Source organism: Pristis pectinata, chromosome 4, assembly GCF_009764475.1.
Source record: "Pristis pectinata isolate sPriPec2 chromosome 4, sPriPec2.1.pri, whole genome shotgun sequence".
Classification (NCBI taxonomy): domain Eukaryota; kingdom Metazoa; phylum Chordata; class Chondrichthyes; order Rhinopristiformes; family Pristidae; genus Pristis; species Pristis pectinata.
The window spans coordinates 59874682-59897274 of NC_067408.1; the positions used below are offsets into that span (position 1 = coordinate 59874682).

The 22593-nt window shown below is 44.8% G+C and overlaps 1 protein-coding gene across 1 annotated transcript in view; it reads right to left on the reverse strand.

Moving 5' to 3' along the window:
- The window catches only part of LOC127569589 (lysosome membrane protein 2-like), a 61615-nt gene that overhangs the window by 29377 nt on the left and 9645 nt on the right, over nt 1–22593 (reverse strand). The window contains exons 4-6 of the mRNA XM_052014363.1: nt 14400–14600; nt 7530–7621; nt 2274–2393 (exon numbers count right to left, since the gene is read on the reverse strand). Coding sequence (XP_051870323.1) covers nt 2274–2393; nt 7530–7621; nt 14400–14600 — 413 coding nt within the window. The remainder of the gene's footprint in view (nt 1–2273; nt 2394–7529; nt 7622–14399; nt 14601–22593) is intronic.

Here is a 22593-nt window from a genome sequence, read left to right on the forward strand (position 1 = left end):
CCGGGCCTGATAAGATATTTCCTCGGACATTCAGAGAGACTAGTGTAGAAATTGCAGGGGCCCTGGCAGATATATTTAAAATGTCCTTAGCCACTGGTATGGTGCCGGAGGACAAGAGGGTAGCTCATGTTGTTCCATTGTTTAAAAAAGACTCTATAAGTAAACCAGGTAATTACAGGCCAGTGAGCCTGACATCAGTAGTGGGTAAATTATTGGAAGGTGTTCTGAGAGATCGGATATACAAGTATTTGGACAGCCAAGGGCTGATTAAAGATAGTCAGCATGGCTTTGTGTGCGGTAAATCATGTTTAACGAACCTTGTAGAGTTTTTCGAGGAGGTTACCAAGAAAGTAGATGAAGGACAGGCTGTGGATGTTGTATACATGGACTTTAGTAAGGCCTTTGACAAGGTCCCACATGGGAGGTTAGTTCAGAAGGTTTAGACACTAGGTATCCATGTAGATGTTGTAAACTGGATTTGAAATTCTGTGTGGAAGAAGACAGAGTGGTAGTGGATGATTGTTTCTCAGACTGAAGGCCTGTGACTAGTGGTGTGCCTCAGGGATCTGTGCCGGGACCATTGTTGTTTGTTGTCTATATCAATGATCTAGATGATAATGTGGTAAATTGGATCAGCAAGTTTGCTGATGATACTAAGGTTGGAGGCATAGTGGACAGTGAGGAAGGCTTTCAAGGCTTGCAGAGGGATCTGGACCAACTGGAAGAATGGGCCAGAAAATGGCAGATGGAATTTAATGCAGACAAGTATGAGGTGTTGCATTTTAGAAGGACAAATCAAGGTAGGACATACACAGTAAATGGTAGGGCACTGAGGAGTGCAGAGGAACAAAGGGATCTGGGAGTTCAGATACATAATTCCCTGACAGTGGCGTCACAGGGTTGTAAAGAAGGCTTTTGGCATCCTGGCATTCATAAATCAAAGTATTGAGTATAGGAGTTGGGATGTTATGGTGAGGCCATATTTGGAGTATTGTGTGCAGTTCTGGTCACCTAACTATAGGAAGGATATTTGTAAGATTGAAAGAGTGCAGAGGAGATTTACTAGAATGTTGCCAGGTCTTCAGGAGTTGAGTTACAGGGAAAGATTGAACAGGTTAGGACTTTATTCCTTGGAGCATAGAAGAATGAGGGGAGATTTGATAGAGGTTTACAAAATTGAGGGGTATAGACAGAGTTAATGCGAGTATGGTCTTTCCACCTAGATCAGGAGAGATAAGTACGAGAGGACATGGCTTTAGGGGGAACATTAGGGGGAACTTCTTCATTCAGAGTGGTGGGAGTGTGGAACGGGCTGCCATCTGATGTAGTAAATGCAGGCTCACTCGAGTTTTAAGAATAAATTGGAAAGATACATGGATGGGAGAGGTCTGGAGGGTTATGGACTGGGTGCAGGTAAATGGGACTAGTGGAATAATGTTTCTGCACAGACTAGAAGGGCTGAATGACCTGCTTTCTGTGCTGTAGTGTTCTATGGTTCCTCCCTTCTCCCCAAACACCCTCCAATCCTCGGTCCTACCACACCCCTCAGACCCTGTCCATTACTACCTCACTCCTCATTCTCTTCTCCTGCACTCTGTCACTCCTCTTCTGTTCCTACATCGGCCCCTTTTCTCTCATTTTCTTCCCTCTCTACCACCCATTCTCCTCACCCCAACCTTGTGCTCCTTTCCCCTCACTCTGACTCTCTCCTCCCCCTCCATTCCACCTCTGTACTCGCCCCTCCTCTGTTCTCTACCTCCACCACCCCTTTCTCCAGCTCTGATCCTCCCCTGCCCATTCCCCTCAACTACTGCCCCTCCTCTCCTCTCCTCACACTCAGATCTTCCTCCATTTCTTTCCTGCTACAAAATGTCAGATAACCACCCTTTGTAGTTTGTCAGAACTGGCCTGTAACTCTATAGATGGTGAATGTACCTTCTTGGCATGCCCAGCATCTGTCTTATTTCAGATTTCCAACAACTACTGTATATCTCAGTTCCAGAGTGAGTACGTTGCTCTCGCTCTCTCTCGGTCCCATCACACACATTCCTCCTGCCTTCCCCACACCACCTCCTCTCTGCAACTTAAAACACATAAATTTTCTTTTTTTTCAGTTCTGGCAGAGGGTCATTGAATGGAAACATTAACTGTTTCTCTCCCCACAGATGCTATGTGACCTGCTGAGTGTTTCCAGCACTTCCTATTTTCATATTGATCTTGCAATATTGAAATTATCAGTTTACACAGCACTCAGTTTACATTTATTCAATTACCTGCAAATATCAGGAGCAAAAATGTATAGGGCTTCATCTTTTTTTATCAGTGGGTGGAAGGTCGATCCATCTGTTCCATTAATCATGTTGGAGGTATTTGATGCCCACCAGCTAAGTGATCTGTCCAGTAGAAAATGTCAAAGCATTGAAAATATCAGTCCAAGGAAAGTTCTTAATAACTCTTAACATGAGCCACATCCAGGCAAAAGACACTTAGGTCCAGGCCAATATGTTCTTCTTTTAAACAATGTGCTTTCTCCTTAGAAACAGTAGAACAACCTTTATTTCCCAGTTCTCTTGCCATGTGAGAGAACTGATGGGTGCATTCCAACAGTGTCCACACTTTGAATGTACATTATCACTGGTACAGCACTTTGAGTCACCCTGACATCTGGAGAGGTGCAAGACTTTCTGTTTTGGGTCGTGGACTTATTCCCCATGGCAGCTTGTGTTAGCCATTAGTGTTAGCTAATTTTCAATGCGTGGTACTCTGAGCCCCAACATTCTCTCCCATTCCAGACACTTGAGCACAAGGTCTAGCCCATACCTACAAATTTTGGTTGCTGGTGAAGCCTTCTGTGCATCTTAATAGAAGGGTGGGTGTTGGCTGTCAGAGATTGGCACTCTGCTGGGCCATGTGGGGAGAGAGCATGGATTGTGGCCCCTCAGGAAGTCTGGGGTGTGTGGGAAATCATGTCTCATGAAGTTGGTTGAGTTTTTTGAAAAGGTGACCAAGAATGCAGATGAGGAAAGTGCAATAGACATAATCTACATGGACTTTAGCAAGGCCCTTGACAAGGTACTGCATGGTAGGCTAGTCCGTAAAGTAAGATCACATGGGATCCAGGGTGAGCTAGTCAATTGGATATAAAATTGGCTTGGTGGTAAGAGTCAGAATGTGGTAGTGGAGGGCTGTTTATCAGACTAGAGGCCCATGTCCAGTGGTGTGCTGCAGGGACTGGTGCTTCGTCTGCCATTGTTTGTCCTTTATATTAACAATTTGAATGAGGATGTTGGCCACATGGTTAGTAAATTTGCATATGACCCTAAAAGTGATGGTATAGTGAACAGTGAGGAAGGTTGTCTAAGGTCACCATGGGATCTTGATCAACTGGGCCAGTGGGCCAAGGAATGGAAGATGGAGTTTAATTCAGATAAATGCAAGGTTTTGAATTTTGAGACAAACCAGGGCAGGACTTGCACAATGAATGGTGGGGCCCCAGGGAGCATTATAAAACAGAGAAACCTAGGGTGCAGGTAAATGCCTCCTTGAAAGTGGCAACACAGGTACAACAGGGTGATGAAGAAGGCATTTGGCATGCTTGCCTTCATCAGTCAGAATATTGAGTACAGGAGTTGGGACATCATGTTACAGCTGTACAAGGTGTCCGTAAGGCCACATTTGGAGTATTGTGTACAGTTCTGGTTGCCCTGCTGTAGGAAAGATGTCAGTAAACTGAAGAGGGTGTGGAAAAAAGATTTACGAGGATGGAGGGCTTGTTATAAGGAGAGACTGAATAGGCTGGGACTTTTTTCCCTGGAGTGTCCTTGTATATGCCCCTCAATTTTATAAACCTCTATAAGGTGAACAGCCAATGTCTTTTCCCCAGGGCTGGGTATTGGTTTTGTTTTTGGTTTATTATTGTCACTTGTACCAAGGTACAATGAAAAACTTGTCTTGCATACTGTTCGTACCTCAATTCATTACATAGTGCATTGAGGTAGTACAGGGTAAAAACAATAACAGAATACAGTGTAAAGTGTCACAGCTACAGGGAAGTGCATTGCAGGTAGACAATAAGGTGCAAGGTCATAACAAGGTAGATTGAGGTCAAGAGTCCATCTCATCATATTAGGGAACTGTTTAATAGTCTTATCACAGTGGGATAGAAGCTGTCCTTGAGTCTGCTGGCTGCTTCTCCAGGGCAGTGAGAGGTATAGACAGTCCATGGAGGGAAGACTGGTTTCTGTGACGTGCTGGGCTGTGTCCACAACTCTCTGCAGTTTCTTGTGATCCTGGACAGAGCAATTGCCATACCAAGCAGTGATGCATCCAAATAGGATGCTTTCTATGGTGCATCAATAAAAGTTAGTGAGTGTCAAAGGGGTCATGTCAAATTTCTTTAGCCTCCTGAGGAAGTAGAGGTGCCGGTGAGCTTTCTTCTCTGTGGCTTCTATGTGGTTGGACCAGGACAGGCTATTGGTGATGTTCACTCCCAGGAACTTGAAGCTGTCAACCCTTCCGACCTCAACACCATTGATGTAGACAGGTGCACGTACACCGTCCCCTTTCCTGAAGTCAATGACTAACTCTGGGGAATCCAAAACTACAGGGCATAGATTTTAAGGTGTGAGGGGGAAGATTTAAAGGGACCTGAGAGGAAACGTTATTCACACAGAGGGTGGTGGGTATATGGAACAAGTTGCCAGTGTGAGTGGTAGAGGCAGGTACAGGTACAACCTTTAAAAGGCATTTGGAGAGCTTAATGGATAGGAAAGGTTTAAAAGGAGAGGGCCAAATGCAGGCAAATGGGACTAGCTCAGGTAGGCAACTTGATTGCATGGATGAGTTGGTGGGATCTCTGGGTCCAAGTCCATAGCTCCTTGAGAGTGGCAATGCAAGAAGCCAGGATGGTAAAGAAGGCATACAGCACGCTTGACTTCATCAGTCAGGGCACTGAGTATGAGTCAGGAGGTCATGTTGCAGCTGTATAAAACTTTGGTTAAGCTGCACTTGGAGTATTGTGTGCAGTTCTGGTCACCCCATTACAGGAAGGATGTGGAGGCTCTCAAGAGGGTGCAAAATGTGTTCACCAGGATGCTGCCTGGATTAGCTATAAGGAGAGGTTTGACAAACTTGGATTTGTTTTCTCCTTATTCAAAAAAGGTAGTCGGGATAGTCCAGGGAGTTACAGACCAGTGAGCCTTACGTCTGTGGTGGGCAATCTATTAGAAAGGATTCTCATAGATAGGATCTATGAGTATTTAGAGAATCATGGAATAATTAGGGACAGCCAGCATGGCTTTGTGAAGGGAAGATCTTACCTCACAAGCCTGATAGGGTTCTTTGAGGAGGTTAACAGGAATATTGAGGGTAGTGCAGTAGATGTGGTCTACATGGATTTTAGTAAGGCATTTGACAAGGTTTTACATGGTAGGCTTCTTCAGAAGGTCAGAGGCCAAGGGATCCAGGGAGGCTTGGCTGTGTGGATTCAGAATTGGCTTGCCTATAGGAAGCAGAGGGTTGTGGTGGAGGGAGTGCATTCAGATTGGAGGGCTGTGACTAGTGGTGTCCCACAGGGATCGGTTCTGGGACCTCTACTTTTTGTGATATTTATTAACAACTTAGATGAGGGGGTGGAAGGGTGGGTTAGCAAGTTTGCAGATGACACAAAGATCGGTGGTGTAGTGGATAGTGTGGAGGGCTGTCGAAGCTTAGAGGGATATTGATAGGATGCAGAGCTGGGCTGACAAGTGGCAGATGGAGTCCAATCTGGAGAAGTGAGGTGGTACACTTTGGAAGGACAAACTCCAAGGCAGAGTACAAGGTTAATGGCAGGATTCTGGGTAGTGTGGAGGAGCAGAGGGATCTGGGGGTTCATATCCACAGATCACTGAAAGTTGCCTCACAGGTGGATAGGGTAGTTAAGAAAGCTTATGGGATGTTAGCTTTCATAAATCGTGGGATTGAGTTTAAGAGCCACGAGGTAATGATGCAGCTCTACAAAACTCTGGTTAGACCACACTTGGAGTACTGTGTCCAGTTCTGGTCGTCTCATTATAGGAAGGATGTGGAAGCATTGGAAAGGGTGCAGAGGAGATTTACCAGGATGCTGCCTGGTTTAGAGAGTATGGATTATTAGGAGAGACTAAGGGAGCTAGGGCTTTACTCTTTGGAGAGAAGGAGGATGAGGGGAGACATGATAGAGTTATACAAAATATTAAGAGGAATAGTTAGTGGACAGCCAGCACCTCTTTCCCAGGGCACCAATGCTCAATACAAGAGGGCATGACTTTAAAGTGATGGGTGGAAAGTTCAAGGGAGATATCAGAGGAAGGTTTTTACCCAGAGAATGATTAGGGCATGGAATGCACTGCCTGGGATGGTGGTGGAGGCTGATATGTTGGTCAAGTTCAAGAGATTGTTAGATAAGCATATGGAGGAATTTAAAAGAGGGATATGTGGGAGAAAGGGGTTAGATAATCTTAGGTGCGGTTTGAAGGTCGGCACAACATGGTGGGCTGAAGGGCCTGTATTGTGCTGTATTGTTCTATGGAACATTGGAGGCTGAGGGGAAACCTGATATGAGGGAAAATGAGAGGATAGAGCTTTAAGGTGAGAGGTGGAAGTTTAAAGGAGATGTGCGGGGCAAGTTTTTTACACAGTGGTACACACTGCCAGGGGAGGTGGTAGAAGCAGATACAATACTGGTGTTTGAGGCACATGAATATGCAGAGAATGGAGGGATATAGACCACGTACAGGCAAATGGGATTAGTTTAGGTTGCCATCATGGTCAGTGCAGACAAGGGCCTGTTCCTGTGCTGTACTGTTCCATGTTCTATGTAATTATAGCTCTGTCAGATTTTATGTAACTGTATAAAGGGATTTATTTGTGCAATACTTTGGCTATGTTATTTGGATGAAGCAATCCCATCATTCTGTTGACAGATAGAATCAGTGTGCTGATACAGGATGGTTACCAGCAGACAAGAGATCAACCCAGGGTGGTAAACTTATCTCTCCTGGCTTCAGGGCCCACTCTACATTAGTACAGACATGACATGTAGACTGGCACTCAGAGGTGTGCTGCGGTGTCAGAGGAGCTGCTTTCTGTTGAAATGTTAAATGAAGACCCTACTTCCATCTCTGGTGCATCGAGAAGGTCCTGTGGCAATGTTCAGAGTAGAGTGTGTAATTCTCCCTGAAGCCTGCTCCATATTTGTACTTCACCCTCACTGAAGTAGGTCAATTTGATTATTTATTTCATTGATGTTTTGTGGGAACAAATAGCTGCCAGGTTCCTGGTTGCTAACACTGATGGCACTTACAATCTACTTCACTGGGACATTGTGAAAGGAGCTGTGGCAAAGTCAGTCTGCCTAGGGGTCTGGTCACTTGGACTGGATCAAGAACAGTACAGGACCCCAGACTGACAAAAGTTCACTTACACAAACAAGTGCCTCCCCTGTCCATTCCTAAGGAATCAGTACAGGGTTTTAAGACATATAAATGTAATTATGAACTGTTACATACTTTTGTCCTTTCCACATTATTATTTTGGTGAAATCCATGTAATTTTTCTTGCCAGTGCTAAATAAATACACTCCATCATCTGTTCCATTTGCCTGAAAGTGGATTAAATGCCATTAGAATCATGGAAAATTTATAATGCAAAAGGAGGCCAACCTTCCCATTGTTTCTGTGCTGGTTGTAAAAGTGCTCTCCAGCTTGATTTTTTTCCCCCCCTCCCAGCACTGTCAGTCACAACTCTTCACATACACATGCAAGTGTGGAAGGGAGTCACTGTCAGGCAGTGAGTTCCAGACGCCCACCACCCTCTGGCTAAACAATTTCCTCCCCTCCCTTCTAACCTTTCCAATAATTACTTTAAGTCTCTGGCCCCTGGTTTTCAACCATTCTGTTCAGGGTATTAGTCTGTCCTACTTTATCAAGACCACTCATACTTTTATACACCTCAGTTAAGTCTTCCTTCAGCCTCCCCCTTTCCGAAAACAAAAAGCTCCAGCTTATCCAAACTTTCCTCATAGTAACAATTCTCTGATCCTGGTTAATCCATGTGAATCTCTTCTGCCCCTCTCTAGGGCAATATTCTAGTGCTTCATGCAGTGCTTTAGGAACCTCGTATTCCCATGCTTTAGTTAATAAAGGAAAGCTTTGTGTCAGCCTTGTTAACTATCTTATTGACCTGTCCTGCTCCCCTTTAAGGATCAACAGATATACACTCCAATATCCCTCTGTTCCACAGCACTCAATATCCTGCCATTGATTGTATATTCTCATTGCATCTCCCTGAACTCATTAGCTCACCCTTTATTGCATTAGAACCATCTCTCCAACTGACCAAACCATCTCTCTCCTCCATCACTAAGTTCTCCTGCTCATTGTAAACTTCTATATCACATCCCTACAAATCAGTGACATATATCAGAAAAAGCAGGGACCACATACTGAGCCCCTAGGAACCCCACTGGTAACAGTTTCCAGTCACAAAATCACCCAAACATGACCCTTTGCTTCCTGCACTGAGCCAGTGGAGGATCCAATTTTCCACATTCCCTTGAATCCTGCAAGCTTTTACCTTTTGATTAGCCCGCCATGTGAAATCCATCATGTCTATGTAGACGCACTGCCCTCGTTGACCCTCCTTGTTACTTTCTCAAAGTTCTCAAAGTTCTATCGTTATTCAGACAGAACCTTCCCTCAACTAATCTATTCTGACTTTCCCTGATTAATCTGTGTCCTTCCATATGCAGGTCTACACTGTCCCCTACAATGGAATCCAATAATTTGCCTAGCATCGAAATGTAACTAACTGCCCCAAAATTACTTGGTTTATCCCTTCCTCCTTCTTTAAGAAAGGTACAGCACCAGCTGCCCTGCAGTCCTCTGGCACAACTGCTGTAGCTGGGCAGTACTGAAATATTGTAGTACATGCCTCCACAATTTCTCCCCATTTTACCAACTTGGGATCTATTCCAACTGAGCCTGGTGATCTATCCCCTTCTAAAACACTAAACCCCTATATGCTCCCTCACACACTCTGTTTATCTCATCCAATATTTTACACTTGATTAACTACAGTATCAGCATCATCCTCACTCTGTGAAGACAGGTGCAAAGTATTCAATAAAAACCTTACCCCCAACTTCCATCTCCACACACTGGTTACCTTATCAACTGTTAATAAGTTCCACTCTCCTTGGTTATCTTCTGGCTCTGTATTTACATAAAACCTTTGGATTTCCATTGATTTTACTTGCCTGTTGATTTTGGGTCCTGCTCTTTGCTTTCCCAATATCTCTTTTAATCTCACTCCTACACTATTGAGACTACTCCTGACCTCCTGCTGTTGGAAGCTCTCAGTGTCTGATGTCAGCTGCCTTTTTTTGCCTTTTCTTATTCTTAAGGCTTAGAGGCTGGACAAATTTGGGTTGTTTTCTCTGGAGTGCCAAAGGTTGAGGGGAGGCCTGATCGAAGTTTATAAGATTATGGGAAGCATGGATAGGGTGGACTGTCAGAATTTTTTTTCCCAGGGTGGAAATATCAAGTATTAGAGGACATGCATTTAAGGTGAGAGAGGGAAAGGTTACAGGAGATGTGCAGGACAGGTTTTTTTTACACAAAGTGATGGGTGCCTGGAAATGGCTGCCAGGTGTGGTGGGGGAAGCAGATAGGATAGTGATGTTTAAGAGGGTGTTAGATAGACACAGATAGATAGATAGTTGGATGGATAGTCTCTCAGAGCATTCCTGTCAGTCCTATTCCCCCACTTATTTCCCTGTTGTGTGCTTGGAAATCTCTGACCCGTAGTGTACCATAGGGGTTGGTGCTGAGACCTTTGCTGTTTATTATATACACCAACAACTTAGATGTGAATGTAGGAGCTATGATTAGTAAGTTTGCAGATGATACAAACACTGGTGGTGTTGATAATGAGGAAGGTCATGGTAGGCTGCAGAATGATATTGATCAGCTGGTAAGCTGGGCAGGGTGATGGAATGTAATCCTGATAAGTGTGAGGGGATGCATTTTGAGGAGTCAAATAAGGGTAGGACATATAGTAAAAAAAATGATAGGGCCTGAGGGAATATTGAGGAACAGAGAGACCTTGGTGTGCAAGTACAAAGATCTCCTGAAGGTGGCAGCACTGATGGAGAGGGGGCTGAACAAGGCATACAGGATGCCTGCCTTCACTATCTGGGGCATGAAGTATAAGAGCAAGGAGGTTGTGATTCAACTTTATAAAACATCAGTAGGCTACAGCTGAAGTACTGTGTGCAGTTCTGGTCACCACACTGTAGGAAGGACGTGATAGCACAGAGAGGGTGCAGAGGAGATTCACCAGGATCTTGCCTGGGTTGGAACACTTCAGTTATGAGGAGAGACTGGATAGGCTGGGCTTGTTTCCTTTGGAACAGAAGAGGCTGAGGGGTCATACAGTTATGAAGATGTACAAGCCATCTGGCCCAGCTAACCATACTGACTGTGATGCCCATCTACACTAGTCCCATCTGCCTGCTTTAGGCCCATATCCCTCTGCCTTTCCTATCCCAATACCTGTCCAAATGTCCTTAAACACTAATTATACTTCCTCTGGCAGCTCGTTGCATATACCCATCACCTGTATGGAAAAACTTGCCCCTCAGGTCCCCTTTAAATCTTTCCCCTCTCACTTTAAGCCTATTCCCTCTAGTTTTGACTCCCCTACCCTGGGAAAAAGACTCAGACTATGACTATCTAACCTATAATCTTATAATCTCATAATTTTACTCTGAGTTTCACATGAGCAAGGAATTTCATTGCACCCTGGTGTATATGACAATAAACTAATCTGAATCTGATCTAAATCTCTAAGGTCATCCCTTCAGCTGTCTGTTTCCGTGAGAATAAACCCAGCCTTTCGAATCCCTCCATTCCAGGCAACATCTTGATGAATCTCTTCTGCATCCTCTCCATTGCTACAGTATCCTTCCTATAGTGTGGCAACCAGAACTGTGCACAATATTCTAAGTGTGGCCTAACCAGCGGAACCTGAGAGGTATACAAAATTATGAGGAGCATAGGTAGTGTTAATAGTAAGAAACTTTCCCTGATGGACCTGTCCAAGACCAGAGCTATACATTTAAGGTGAGGAGTGAAAGGATTATAGGGATGGTAGCGTAGTGGTTAGCGCGACGCTATTACAGCACCAGCGATCAGGGTTCGATTCCCGTCGCTGTCTGTAAGGAGTTTGTACATTCTCCCATGTCTGCATTGGTTTCCTCCGGGTGCTCTGGTTTCCTCCCATATTCCAAAGATGTACAGGTAAGTTAATTTGGGTTTAAAATGGGCAGTGCGGACTCGTTGGGCTGGAAGGGCTTGTTACCACGCTGTAAATAAAATTTTTTAAAAATTTTAAATTTAGAATTTGAGGAAGAATTTTTTTACCCAGATGCTGGTTGCAATCTGGGACACACTGCCTGAGAAGATGGTGAAGGCAGGTATTCCCATAACATTTAAAAAGTATCTAGACAATCACTTGCATCTCCAAGGCACAGAAGGCAATAAACCGTGCTGGTAAATGGGATTAGCATAGATAGTCTTGATGGTCTGAAGGTCCTGTTTTTGTGCTGTAGGAATGTATCACTCTGATTCTATAACCTCTTCTCTCTCACATTCCCATCAACTCTCCCCAGATTCTACCCCTCACCTACACATAGGGGCAACTTACAGAAGCTAATTAACCAACTGAGAACATGCAAATTCCACACAGACAACAGCAGAGGTCAGGATTGAACCTGGGTCTCTGGAGCTGTGAGGCAGTGGCCCCACTAGCTGTACCAGTGTACTGCCTACATCTTAACCCTGAACCCCTTGAATCACCTTCTTGCCTCCCACTGTTCCAAGCTTGATTTACCTTCAAGCTGGGTTTCTGTCTGCTTTTGAATCAGTCTAGTAAAATTTGGCCCTATCCTGATTTAGAACCTTTATTGCTATTTGATCTTTCTCTTTTTAACAACCATTCCAAATCTAGCTGAGTTATGATCACTACTACACAATGCTCCCCTGCTGATACTTCATACCCCTTTTGTTTCCTCAGACAGTCCGGAATTGTCAACTCCACCCCCTCACCACCCTCACACACACCCTTCCTGAAGAAGGGTCCTGACCCAAAACATTGACCGCCTGCTTTTCTCCACAGATGCTGCCTGGCCTGCTGAGTTCCTCCAGCATCATCGTGTTTTTCATCTAGATTCCAGCATCTGCAGTCCTTTGTTTCTCTCACACCCCTCTTAATGAACGTGCTACATACTGCTTGCAAAAGTTGTTCTAGCTGCAATTCAGAAATGCTGTGTCCTCTGCATCTTTCATTTTCATTTTGTACAACCTAGAACAGGTACAGGCCCTTCTGCCCACAATGTCTGTGCTGAGCATGATGCCAAGTTACATAATCCCTTCAGCCTGCACATGATCCATATCCCTCCATTCCCTGCATATTCATGTGTCTATCTAAAAGCCTCTTAACAGCCATTATCATATCTGGTTGCCCCACACATCTCTTTTAAACTTTCCCCCTCTCACCTTAAATGCATGCCCTCTAGCAGTTGACATTTCTACCCTGGGTAAAAGATTCTGACTGTCTACCTGATCTACGCCTCTCATCATTTTGTAAATTTCTATCAGGTCTCCCCTTAACCTCTGCACTCCAGAGAAAACAACCCAGGTTTGTTCAACCTCTCCTTATAGCTCATACCCTCTAATCCAGGTAGCATCCTGGTGAGCTTCTTCTGCACCCTCTCCAAAGCCTCCACATCCTTCCTATAATGGGCGAGCAGAATTATCAAGGACAGAGAAGCAGTGAACACTCACTGGAAGGAACGAAGAACTCCTCAACTAGGAGTCTGCTCTTGACATGAGTCCCCTTGACTCCATTCTACAGAGGACTATCCAATCCAGCCTCACCACTACCCCTACCAACAATAAGCCAACTGAGCCTTGGGAGCAGACAGCATCCCTGCTGATATACTTGGTGGAGAGAAATCTCAGTCACATATCCACCACCTCTTCTCCCAAAGCCGGGAAGAGGAAGGACATACCAAGGGACCTCAGGCCTTTAAGTACAAAATAACCAAAGCAGGAGCATGAAGACAAGAGACTACAGATGCTGAAATCTGAAGCAACAAACCATTCCTGCTTCACCATTCAATAAATCCTTCACCTCAGGTCCACTTTCCTGCATTCCTGAACTCACATCCACCCCAATTCCCTTGACATCCAGGAATTTCTCTGTACTCAGTGATTCTTTGGGATGGAATTCCACAGATTCACTTTTCCCTGGGTGACGTGTCTTCTCATCACAGTCCTCAAAGGCCACCCCTTATACTGAGACTGTGACCCCTGGCCCTAGAAGCCCCAACCAAAGGAAATATCTCTGCATCTATCCTCTCAAGCCCCAGAATAATTGTGTCCCTTTTAATGAGAACACCCCTCATTCTTTTACAATTAAGTCTGGTTAATCTTTCCCATCCAACAAAGCCATACCTTCTCAATTTATACTCTGGAGGTGTGAACTGTGGGATTGGACACAATGATACTCATCCTCCCATACTCATACCACACTCAAAGACTCAAAGAGCTGGACCCTTCTGGTAGTACTTAGCTGTTAACCAATCTAATTGCTACCTAACTAGTAACCAGCTTGTCTACCACTGACTCAGAATATGAAAGAAAATTTAATGTCAAATTTAAATGCTAATGGCAAAATTAACTATATTCTAGAACAGAATCAACCCACAAAATCCTTAAAATTCCCATTTTGTAGTGTGTTGATCTGTTCTTCTTGCTATGGGAAGCATTTTGTTCTGATTAAGCTTATGTGTGTCCTCTGTGAAACTGCTTATTTTACAAAATTTCAAAAAGCAGGGCCTCTGAACAGAGTAATAAATGCACCTATTTTTAAGGATGTTCTTCAGGTGTGACTGACACCAGAATGTTATTATCCTGAGAATATTCAGACACAACCACATTATGTGTTACAGTGATATAGGTAATTGGGCTGGGCTGCACTTTGGGACATTTTTCTAATGTATCAAGTTAGAGATAAGACCTGCAATCGAAAATAAGGGTTAAAATTAATGGTGAAAAAGGATCCAAACAGAGTTTGGCCAGTGACAGTTTCAAAACTTTTCAAAACTGGTTCAGAGATCATTTTGTTCCAAAGTGTTACAAGATTTTCACCCCAAGTGGGTGAAATGGTGAGGGACAACTGGACCATCACCATTCCACCAGCACCAGACCCTACAATGCACAAAGGATGACTAAACCGCAGAAAAGCCTGTGCCAATAACTTGCTTCATTTCATTGGTTTAATTCCAGACCTGCTCCTGTCATGAGATTACTCACACCATAGAAAAGACCAAATCGGCTGTCGAGGAAAATGCTCGGCAGTAGCTTGTGACCAAGTTTCAGCAGAGGATCCTCATAACCCCACAGCAGATCATCCACGCTGTGAGTCTTAAATATCGTACTGCTCTTCAAGGCAAATAAGAAGGACATGAACATTTTCTGGGCCATACCAATGTGCTTTAGCGATTCCAGCAGAGCCTGGAGAAGGAAACGGGAGAAAGAATGGTCAATCACATTCATACAGGCAAACCTCTTTCAAGCTAAAGTAAACCCTGCCCAGGGGTGATGTTAGTTAGTTAAAGTATGTGTGTGTCACCAGCAAGGTCAACATCCATTGTCTATTCCTAACTGTCTTTGAGAGGTTGGTTGAGAGTGGCCTTCTTGAATTCCTGCATGCCACTGGGTAGGGAGTTCCAGGGTAAACTGGTAAGTTGGTTTATTATTGTCACATGTACAGAGGTACAGTGAAAAACATTGTTTTACATGCTGTCCCTACAGATCATTTCATCACATCAGCACATTGAGGTAGTACAAGGGAAAACAATAACAGAATATATGTTATGGTTACAGAGAACGTGCAGTGCAGGTAGCCATAGCAAGGTAGATTGAGACGTTAAGGTCCATCTTCTCAAACTAGGGGACTGTTCAATAATCTTGTAACAGCGGGATAGAAGTTGTCCTTTAGTTTGGTGATATGTGCTTTCAGGCTTTTGTATCTTCTGCCCGATGTGAGGGGGGAGAAGAGAGAATGTTCAGGGTGGGTAGGGTCTTTGATTATGCTGGCTGCTTTATTGAGGCAGCGAGAAGTGTAGACAGTCCATGGAGGGGAGGCTGGTTTCTGTGATGTGCTGAGCTGTGTCCACAGCTCTCTGCAGTTTCTTGCAGTCCCAGGCCAAGCAGTTGCCATTACCAAGCCGTGATGCATCCAGATAGGATGCTTTCTATGGTGCATCTATGAAGATTTTAGTACTGGTATATGTCCAAGCTGGAATGGGTGTGTGACCTGGAAGGGAACCTGCATGTTGCCATCCCCCTCCTGCTCTTGTAAATCCAAGCAGTGGAGGTTGCAAGTTATTGTTGGATCAGACCAGGAGAGCAACTGCATTTCAATGTACAGAGTAAAGGTTTAGAGTTGCAGATCGGGTGCCCAGAAAATGGGCAACTCTATTCCTGATATTGTTAAACTTCTTGCATACTGATGGAACTGCACACACTACAGAGGTCTTCGAGGATGGGAGGTGGGTCAGGGGGTGAGTTTCTCTCTGCAGGATATCCAGCATCTAGCCTGCGTCAGTGGCCACAGCGTAAGACTATCAGATGTAAGAGCAGAATTAGGCCATTCAGCCCATTGAGTCTATTCCACCATTCAACCATAGCTGAATTTTTTTCTCAACTCTATTCTCTCGCCTTCTCCCCATAACCCTTAAACCCCTTACCAATCAAGAACCTATCAATCTCTGCCTTAAATACACCCAATGACTTGGTCTCCACAGCCCTCCATAGCTATGAATTCCACAGATTCACCACCCACTGGCTGAAGAGGATTCCTCCTCTTCTCAGTTTTAAAGGAACATCCCTTTACTCTGAGGCTGTGCCTTCAGGTTCTAGACTCTCCTGCTAGTGGAAATATTCCTTCCGCGTCCACTCTATCCAAGCCTTTCAGTATCCAGTAGGTTTCAATGAGACCACCCCCCCCCCCCCCCCCGCCCCGTCCTTCTGAACTCCATCGAGTACGGGCCCAGAGATATCAAACGCTCCTCACAGGTTAAGTCTTTCATTCCTGGAATCATTCTTGTGAACCTTTTCTGGACCCTCTTTCAGGGCCAGCACATCTTTCCTTGGGTACAGGGCCCAGAACTGCTCACAGTACTCCAAATGCAGTCTGACCAATGCCTTATAAAGCCTCAACAGTACATCCTTGCTTTTATGCTCTAGTCCTCTCAAAATGAGTGATAAAATTACATTTGCTTTCCTGACTAATGGGTCAACCTGCAAGTTAACCTTGAGGGAATCCTGAACAAGGAATCCCAAGTCCTTTTGTACCTCCAATTTCTGAATTCTCTCCCCATTTAGAAAATAGTCTACACCTTTATTCTTACTACCAAAGTGCATGACCATACACTTCCCTACGCTGTATTCCATCTGCCACTTCTTTGCCCACTCTATCAACCTGTCCAAGTCCTCGTGCAGACTTCCTGCCTCAGCAACACTACTTGTTCTTCCACCTATCTTGGTATTATCTGCAAACTTGGCCACAATGCCATCAATTCCTTCATCCTGATCATTAACGTATGAAGTGAAAAGTTATGGTCCCAACATTGACCTGTGCAGAACTCCACTGGTCACCAGCAGCCATCCTGAAAAGGCCCCCTTTATCCCCACTCTCCAACTTCTGTCAGTCAGCCAATCTTCTATCCATGCCAGTACCTTGCCTCTAATACCATGGGCTCTTATCCTTTTGAGCAGTTACATGGCAGGACTAGTTGAGTTTCTGGTCAAGGTGAGCACCCAGTTGATGCTGGGGCAGTTGGCAGAGGTGATGCCATTGGATGTTTAGGGTAGGCTCTTGTTTGAGATGATCGTTGACCTGTGTGGTGGGTCGTTTACCTGATCACAACATCCTTGATGCAAGGATATCACAACCCATCAGGAACTAGCGATCACAAGATAGCCACAGTTGGAATAAAAAAAAATTAAACATCGTCATTCAAATGATGTTATTTAAATATGTTCATACCAAAATGCTTACATGGAAATCAACATTAAACACATTGTAGCCTTCAAATTCACCTTCATTTTACCAAAACTGTTTCAGTCCCTCCAGTTAGGTTTTCATCCCTCGACTCTACAAAAAAACAAATTTGTTCAAGGCCCCCAATGACAGTCTGTGTGATGAGCACAAAGGTGATCTGGTCATTCTCTCTTCTCTCCCCTCCTATTGGGCAGAAGGTATAAAAGCTTGAAAACATGTACCACCAGGCTCAAGGACATGTTGTTATGATACAGTTCTCATATGCATTGCTCTGTGATAAAATTTGAAATAATTTGATATTAATTAGAAGTAAATTTTAAATGCTCTCAGTCAGGTTGCTCTGGAAGGTTGATACAGGTAGACAGGGAAAAAGTTTTAAGGATGTGGATACAATTGGGGGTACAATTACAATGTTTAAAATACATTTAGACAGGTACATGGATAGGAAAGGTTTGGAGGGATATAGGCCAAACACAGGCAAATGGGGTCAGCTCATTGACAACTTGGTCAGCATGCATGAGTTGGGCTGAAGGGCCTGTTTCCATGCTGAATGACTCTATGGCTATTCGTGGCAGCTTCTATCCTGCTGTTATGAGATTCTTGAATGGAACTCTCATACGATAAAGACAAACTCCTGATCTCCCAATCTACCTCGTTGTGACCATTGCACTTTATTTGTCCACTTGCACTGCACTTTCTCTGTAACTGTAACGTTATATTCTGCATTTTGTTTTCCTTTTGTACTACCTCAATGTACTTATGTATGGAATGACTGTATGGATGGCATGCTAAACAAAAGCTTTTCACTGTATCTCAGTACATGTAACAATAATAAACCGGTTACCAATTACTTAGCCTATTGGTAACCTTGAACAGGATTCACCACCCTGTCCTCCTCCAAACAATCTCTGCTGTCAGCACCTTGGTGGGACTGCTGATATTTGTTTTCTGATTCTTACCCCTCCAGTCTTCAACAGGGACTCGCCAGCAATGGCTTCTCTTCTCACACATGCATCTTCACATCTGATGTCCTAAAGGGTCTATTCCTCACCCTCCTCTTATTTCTGGTAATCGTGCTGTCATATCTGACCCCAAGATGAGCGTTGGACCCCAAGCCGTGTTATCTCTAGTGCCCTTTATTTCCACCACTGTCGCATTGCCCGACTCCTGACTTGCCTTTGCTGTGGAAGCCCACATCCGCATGGCAGTAGCCACTGGACTTCAAAAGTCCAATTCCCCCTTGTTTTACCTCCAATAACCTCAAGGTCATCCTTGCCCTCGCATGATCCTGTTCATCCTGCTGACACTGGTTCGGCTATGCCCTGATTTGATGATTCCCATTCTTGCTGATAAATTTCTCCATCCATGGTCTCTCCCATGCCTACCTCTGCAATCTCTTCCATCTTACGCACTTCCCAAACTCTCTGCCATCCTCCGGTTCTGGTGTCCTGACCAGCCTTAATCCTTCCAGATTCAGCAGCCGCCAGCGCTCTGATCTGGAATGCCTTCCCTGAAGCTCTGTAGAACTTCCTTCTCTGCATCATTATCTCCTTACGTGGCACAGCATCAGATTTTAGGTTTGATAGTCCTCCAGCAAAGAGCAGTGGGGCATTTTAACCAAGTTGAAGGTACTATATAAATGAAAGATGTTGTTGTAAATCAGGCAGTGTTTGATATATGAGGAAACCACAGTCCACAGGCTGCTTCAGAAGGTCAGAGGCCAAGGGATCCAGGAAAGCTTGGCTGTGTGGATTAGGAATTGGCTTGCCTGTAGAAAGCAGAGGGTTGTGGTGGAGGGAGTGCATTCGGATTGGAGGGCAGTGACTAGTGGTGTCCTGCAGGGATCGGTTCTGGGACCTCTACTTCTTGTAATATTTATAGATGACTTAGATGAGGGGGTGGAAGGCTGGGTTAGTAAGTTTGCGGATGACACTAAGATCGGCGGTGTTGTGGATAGTGTGGAGGGCTGTCGGAACTTACAGAAGGATATTGATAGGATGCAGAGCTGGGCTGACAAGTGGCAGATGGAATTCAATCCGGAGAAGTGGGAGGCCGTACACTTTGGGAGGACAAACTCCAGGGCAGAGTACAGGGTAAATGGCAAGGTACTTAGCAGTGTAGAGGAGCAGAGGGATCTGGGGGGTTCATATTCACAGTTCACTGAAAGTTGTCTCACAGGTGGATAGAGCAGTTAAGAAGGCCTATGGGATGTTTGCTTTCATAAGTCGTGGGATTGAGTTTAAGAGCCGCAGAGTGATGATGCAGCTTTACAAAACTCTATTTAGACCACACTTAGAGTACTGTGTTCAGTTTTGGTCGCTGCATTATAGGAAGGATGTGGAGGCATTGGAGAGGGTGCAGAGGAGATTTACCAGGATGCTGCCTGGATTAGAGCGTATGGAATATGAGGAGAGGCTTAAGGTGCTAGGGCTTTATTCACTGGAAAGGAGGAGGATGAGAGGAGACATGATAGAGGTATACAAAATATTGAGAGGAATAGATAGAGTAGACAGCCAGCGCCTCCTTCCCAGGGCACCAATGGTCAAGACGAGAGGGCATGGCTTTAAGGTTATGGGTGGGAGGTTCAAGGGAGATGTCAGGGGGAGGTTTTTCACCCAGAGAGTGGTTGGTGCATGGAATGCACTACCTGGGGTGGTGGTGGAGGCAGATACATTGGACAGATTCAAGAGTTTGTTGGATAGGCACATGGAGGAATGTGAGATAGAGGGATATGCAGGAGGAAAGGGTTAGATAGTGTGAGGGTGGTTTGAAGGTCGGCACAACATGGTGGGCCGAAGGGCCTGTTTTGTGCTGTACGGTTCTATGGTTCTATTGATTGGTGAAGAGAAACCCAAAAATGAGTGCTGTATTACTACTGAGAGATCTCGGTAAGGCAGTCTCCAGGTCACCACAGGGTTCTGTTCCTTAAAACTGTTCATAACCCAAACTGTTTGTAAATTGGAAATAAACAACGGTATGGGAGAGGATCACAGAAACACCTGTGATGGGAGGGCAAGCAGGCACAGGAAGTGTGACCACCAGCTGGCCTCACGGACTCAGTGAGTGAGAGAGTCTGTTTAGTGCTCCCAGCTCCGCTCAGCTCAACCCAGCCCTCAAGTGTTGCAGCTTGGGGTTGCGGTGATAATGCACATGGAAATGCTCCATTCCCACCCGGCAGAAGATGCCTGCAGCCCCGTAGCAGCCAGCAAATCCATCCCGCTGGTCTCCTAAATGCTTATTCATATGGACAGGGTTTGTAACCTGGGGAGGACCTATATTAAGTTTCATCTGCTTCATGTCAGATCGAAGGTTAGATCACAAGGGATCCAGGGTGAACTAGCCAATTGGATACAAAATTGCTTGGTGGGAGGATACAGCGGGTGGTATGGAGGGTTGTTTTTCAGACTGGGGGCCTGTGACCAATAGTATGCTGCAGTGATTAGCACTGGGTCCATTGTTATTATCATCTATGTTAATGATTTGGAGTGTGGATGGCATGGCTAGTAAATTTGCAGATGACATCAAAATTGGTGGTATAATGGTCAGAGAGGAAGGATATCTAAGATTATGGAGATACAAGAGACTGCAGATGCTGGAATCTGGAGCAACACACACAAAATACTGGAGGATCTCAGCAGATCAGGCAGCATCTATGGAGGGAAATGAACAGTTGATGTTTTGGGCTGAGACCCTTCATCAGGACCGTAAAGGAAGTGGGCAGAAGCCAGAATAAAAAGGTGGGGGGAGGGGGAGGAGCACAAGCTGGCAGGTGATAGGTGAGTCCAGGTGAGAGGACGGAGGCAGGTGGGTGGGGGAGGGGGGATGAAAGGGAATGATGTGAGAAGCTGGGAGGTGATGGGTAGAAGAAGCAAAGGGCTGAAGAAGAAGGAATCCGATAAGAGAGGACTGTATACCATAGAGTAAGGGGAAGGAGGTGGGGAACCAGAGGGAGGTGATGGGCAGGTCGTGAGGTTGGAGGAGAGGAAAAAGAAGGGGTGAGGAGGCCACAGGAATGAGGGAAAACAAAGTGAGGGGGGATGGAAAACAGGAGGGGTTACCAGAAGTTAGAGAAATTGATGTTGAGGCCGTCAGGTTGGAGACTACCAAAGCAGAATATGAGGTGTTGCTCCTCCAACCTGCAACTGGCCTCAACGTGACAGTAGAGGAGTGGGAAGTGGAATTGAAGTGGCTGGCCACCGTGAGATCCTTGCTTTTGCAGTGGATGGAACGGTGTCATTTATTGCATCCAGTTCTCCCGGTGCAGCCTCCTCTACATTGGTGAGACCTAATGCAGATTGGGTGACCACTTCATCGAGCACCTTCGCTCTGTCTGCTGCGATCAGGATGAGGGAATGTTGGGGAGGGTAGTGGTAGTTAGGAGGATGGAGATTGTCCACTGCAATTGCAAATAGGAGTACAGAGTATATCCTAGGATAATTCACTTTCAGAAGTGAGAGACAGAATGGAAGAGGAGGTGAGGTAGATTTGATGTTAAAGAAGGAATGAAATAGGTATATGAACCCTCGCTCAGATTATCAAGCAGAATCAGGGACACTAAAAGAGTGGTGATAATATAAAACATAGAAAATTAGAGGTGCATTAAAAAGTACCACAAGGGACTTGAGCAGAAAAGTAAAAGAACTGGAGATGCTGGAAATCTGAAATAAAAGCAGAGAAACCAGAGACACTTGGCAGGTCAGGCACTATCTGTGGAAAGAGAAATAATGTTTCAGGTCAAAGCTCTGACAGTGGGTTTAGGACCTAAAACGTTAACTCAGTTTTCTTTTCAACAGATGCTGCCCAAATTGCTCAACATTTTGTTTTCTGTTTATGGAGAACGTTGAGCTACATAAAGACAGGGCAAACCAAATAAACAGTTACAGTATAGATGTAGTTTTCTAGATCATTGGAGGAACGTGCTAATTTAGATCTCAGACTTTATGATCTAGTAGTTAAGGGTCCTTTAGGGAGACGTGATCATAATACAATTGAATTTTATATAAAAATTAGAAATGATTTAGTTTAAGATGAAACAAGAGTCTTAAATCCAAATAAAGGAAACTACTAAAATGTAAGGCACTTGTTGGCTATGGTAAATTGGGTAACTACTTTAAAACATGTGACAACAAATTAGAGAAGGCAAGAATTTTCAGAATTAATACATAGCTTACAAGTAATGTACAGGCAGTCCCCAGGTTACAATAGGGTTCTGTTCCTGAGAACTGTTTGTAAACTGAATTTTTTGTAAGTCAGAAATGAACAACAACAATATGGAGGAGAGGATCACAGGAGCAACTGTGACAGGAGAATGAGCAGGCATGGGAAGAGTGGCCACCAGCCAGCCTCACTGACTCAGTGAGTGAGTGAGGGAGTGAGTCTGCTCACTGCTCCCAGCTCTGCTCGGCTCGACCCAGTACCCAATTGTTGTGGCTCGGGGAG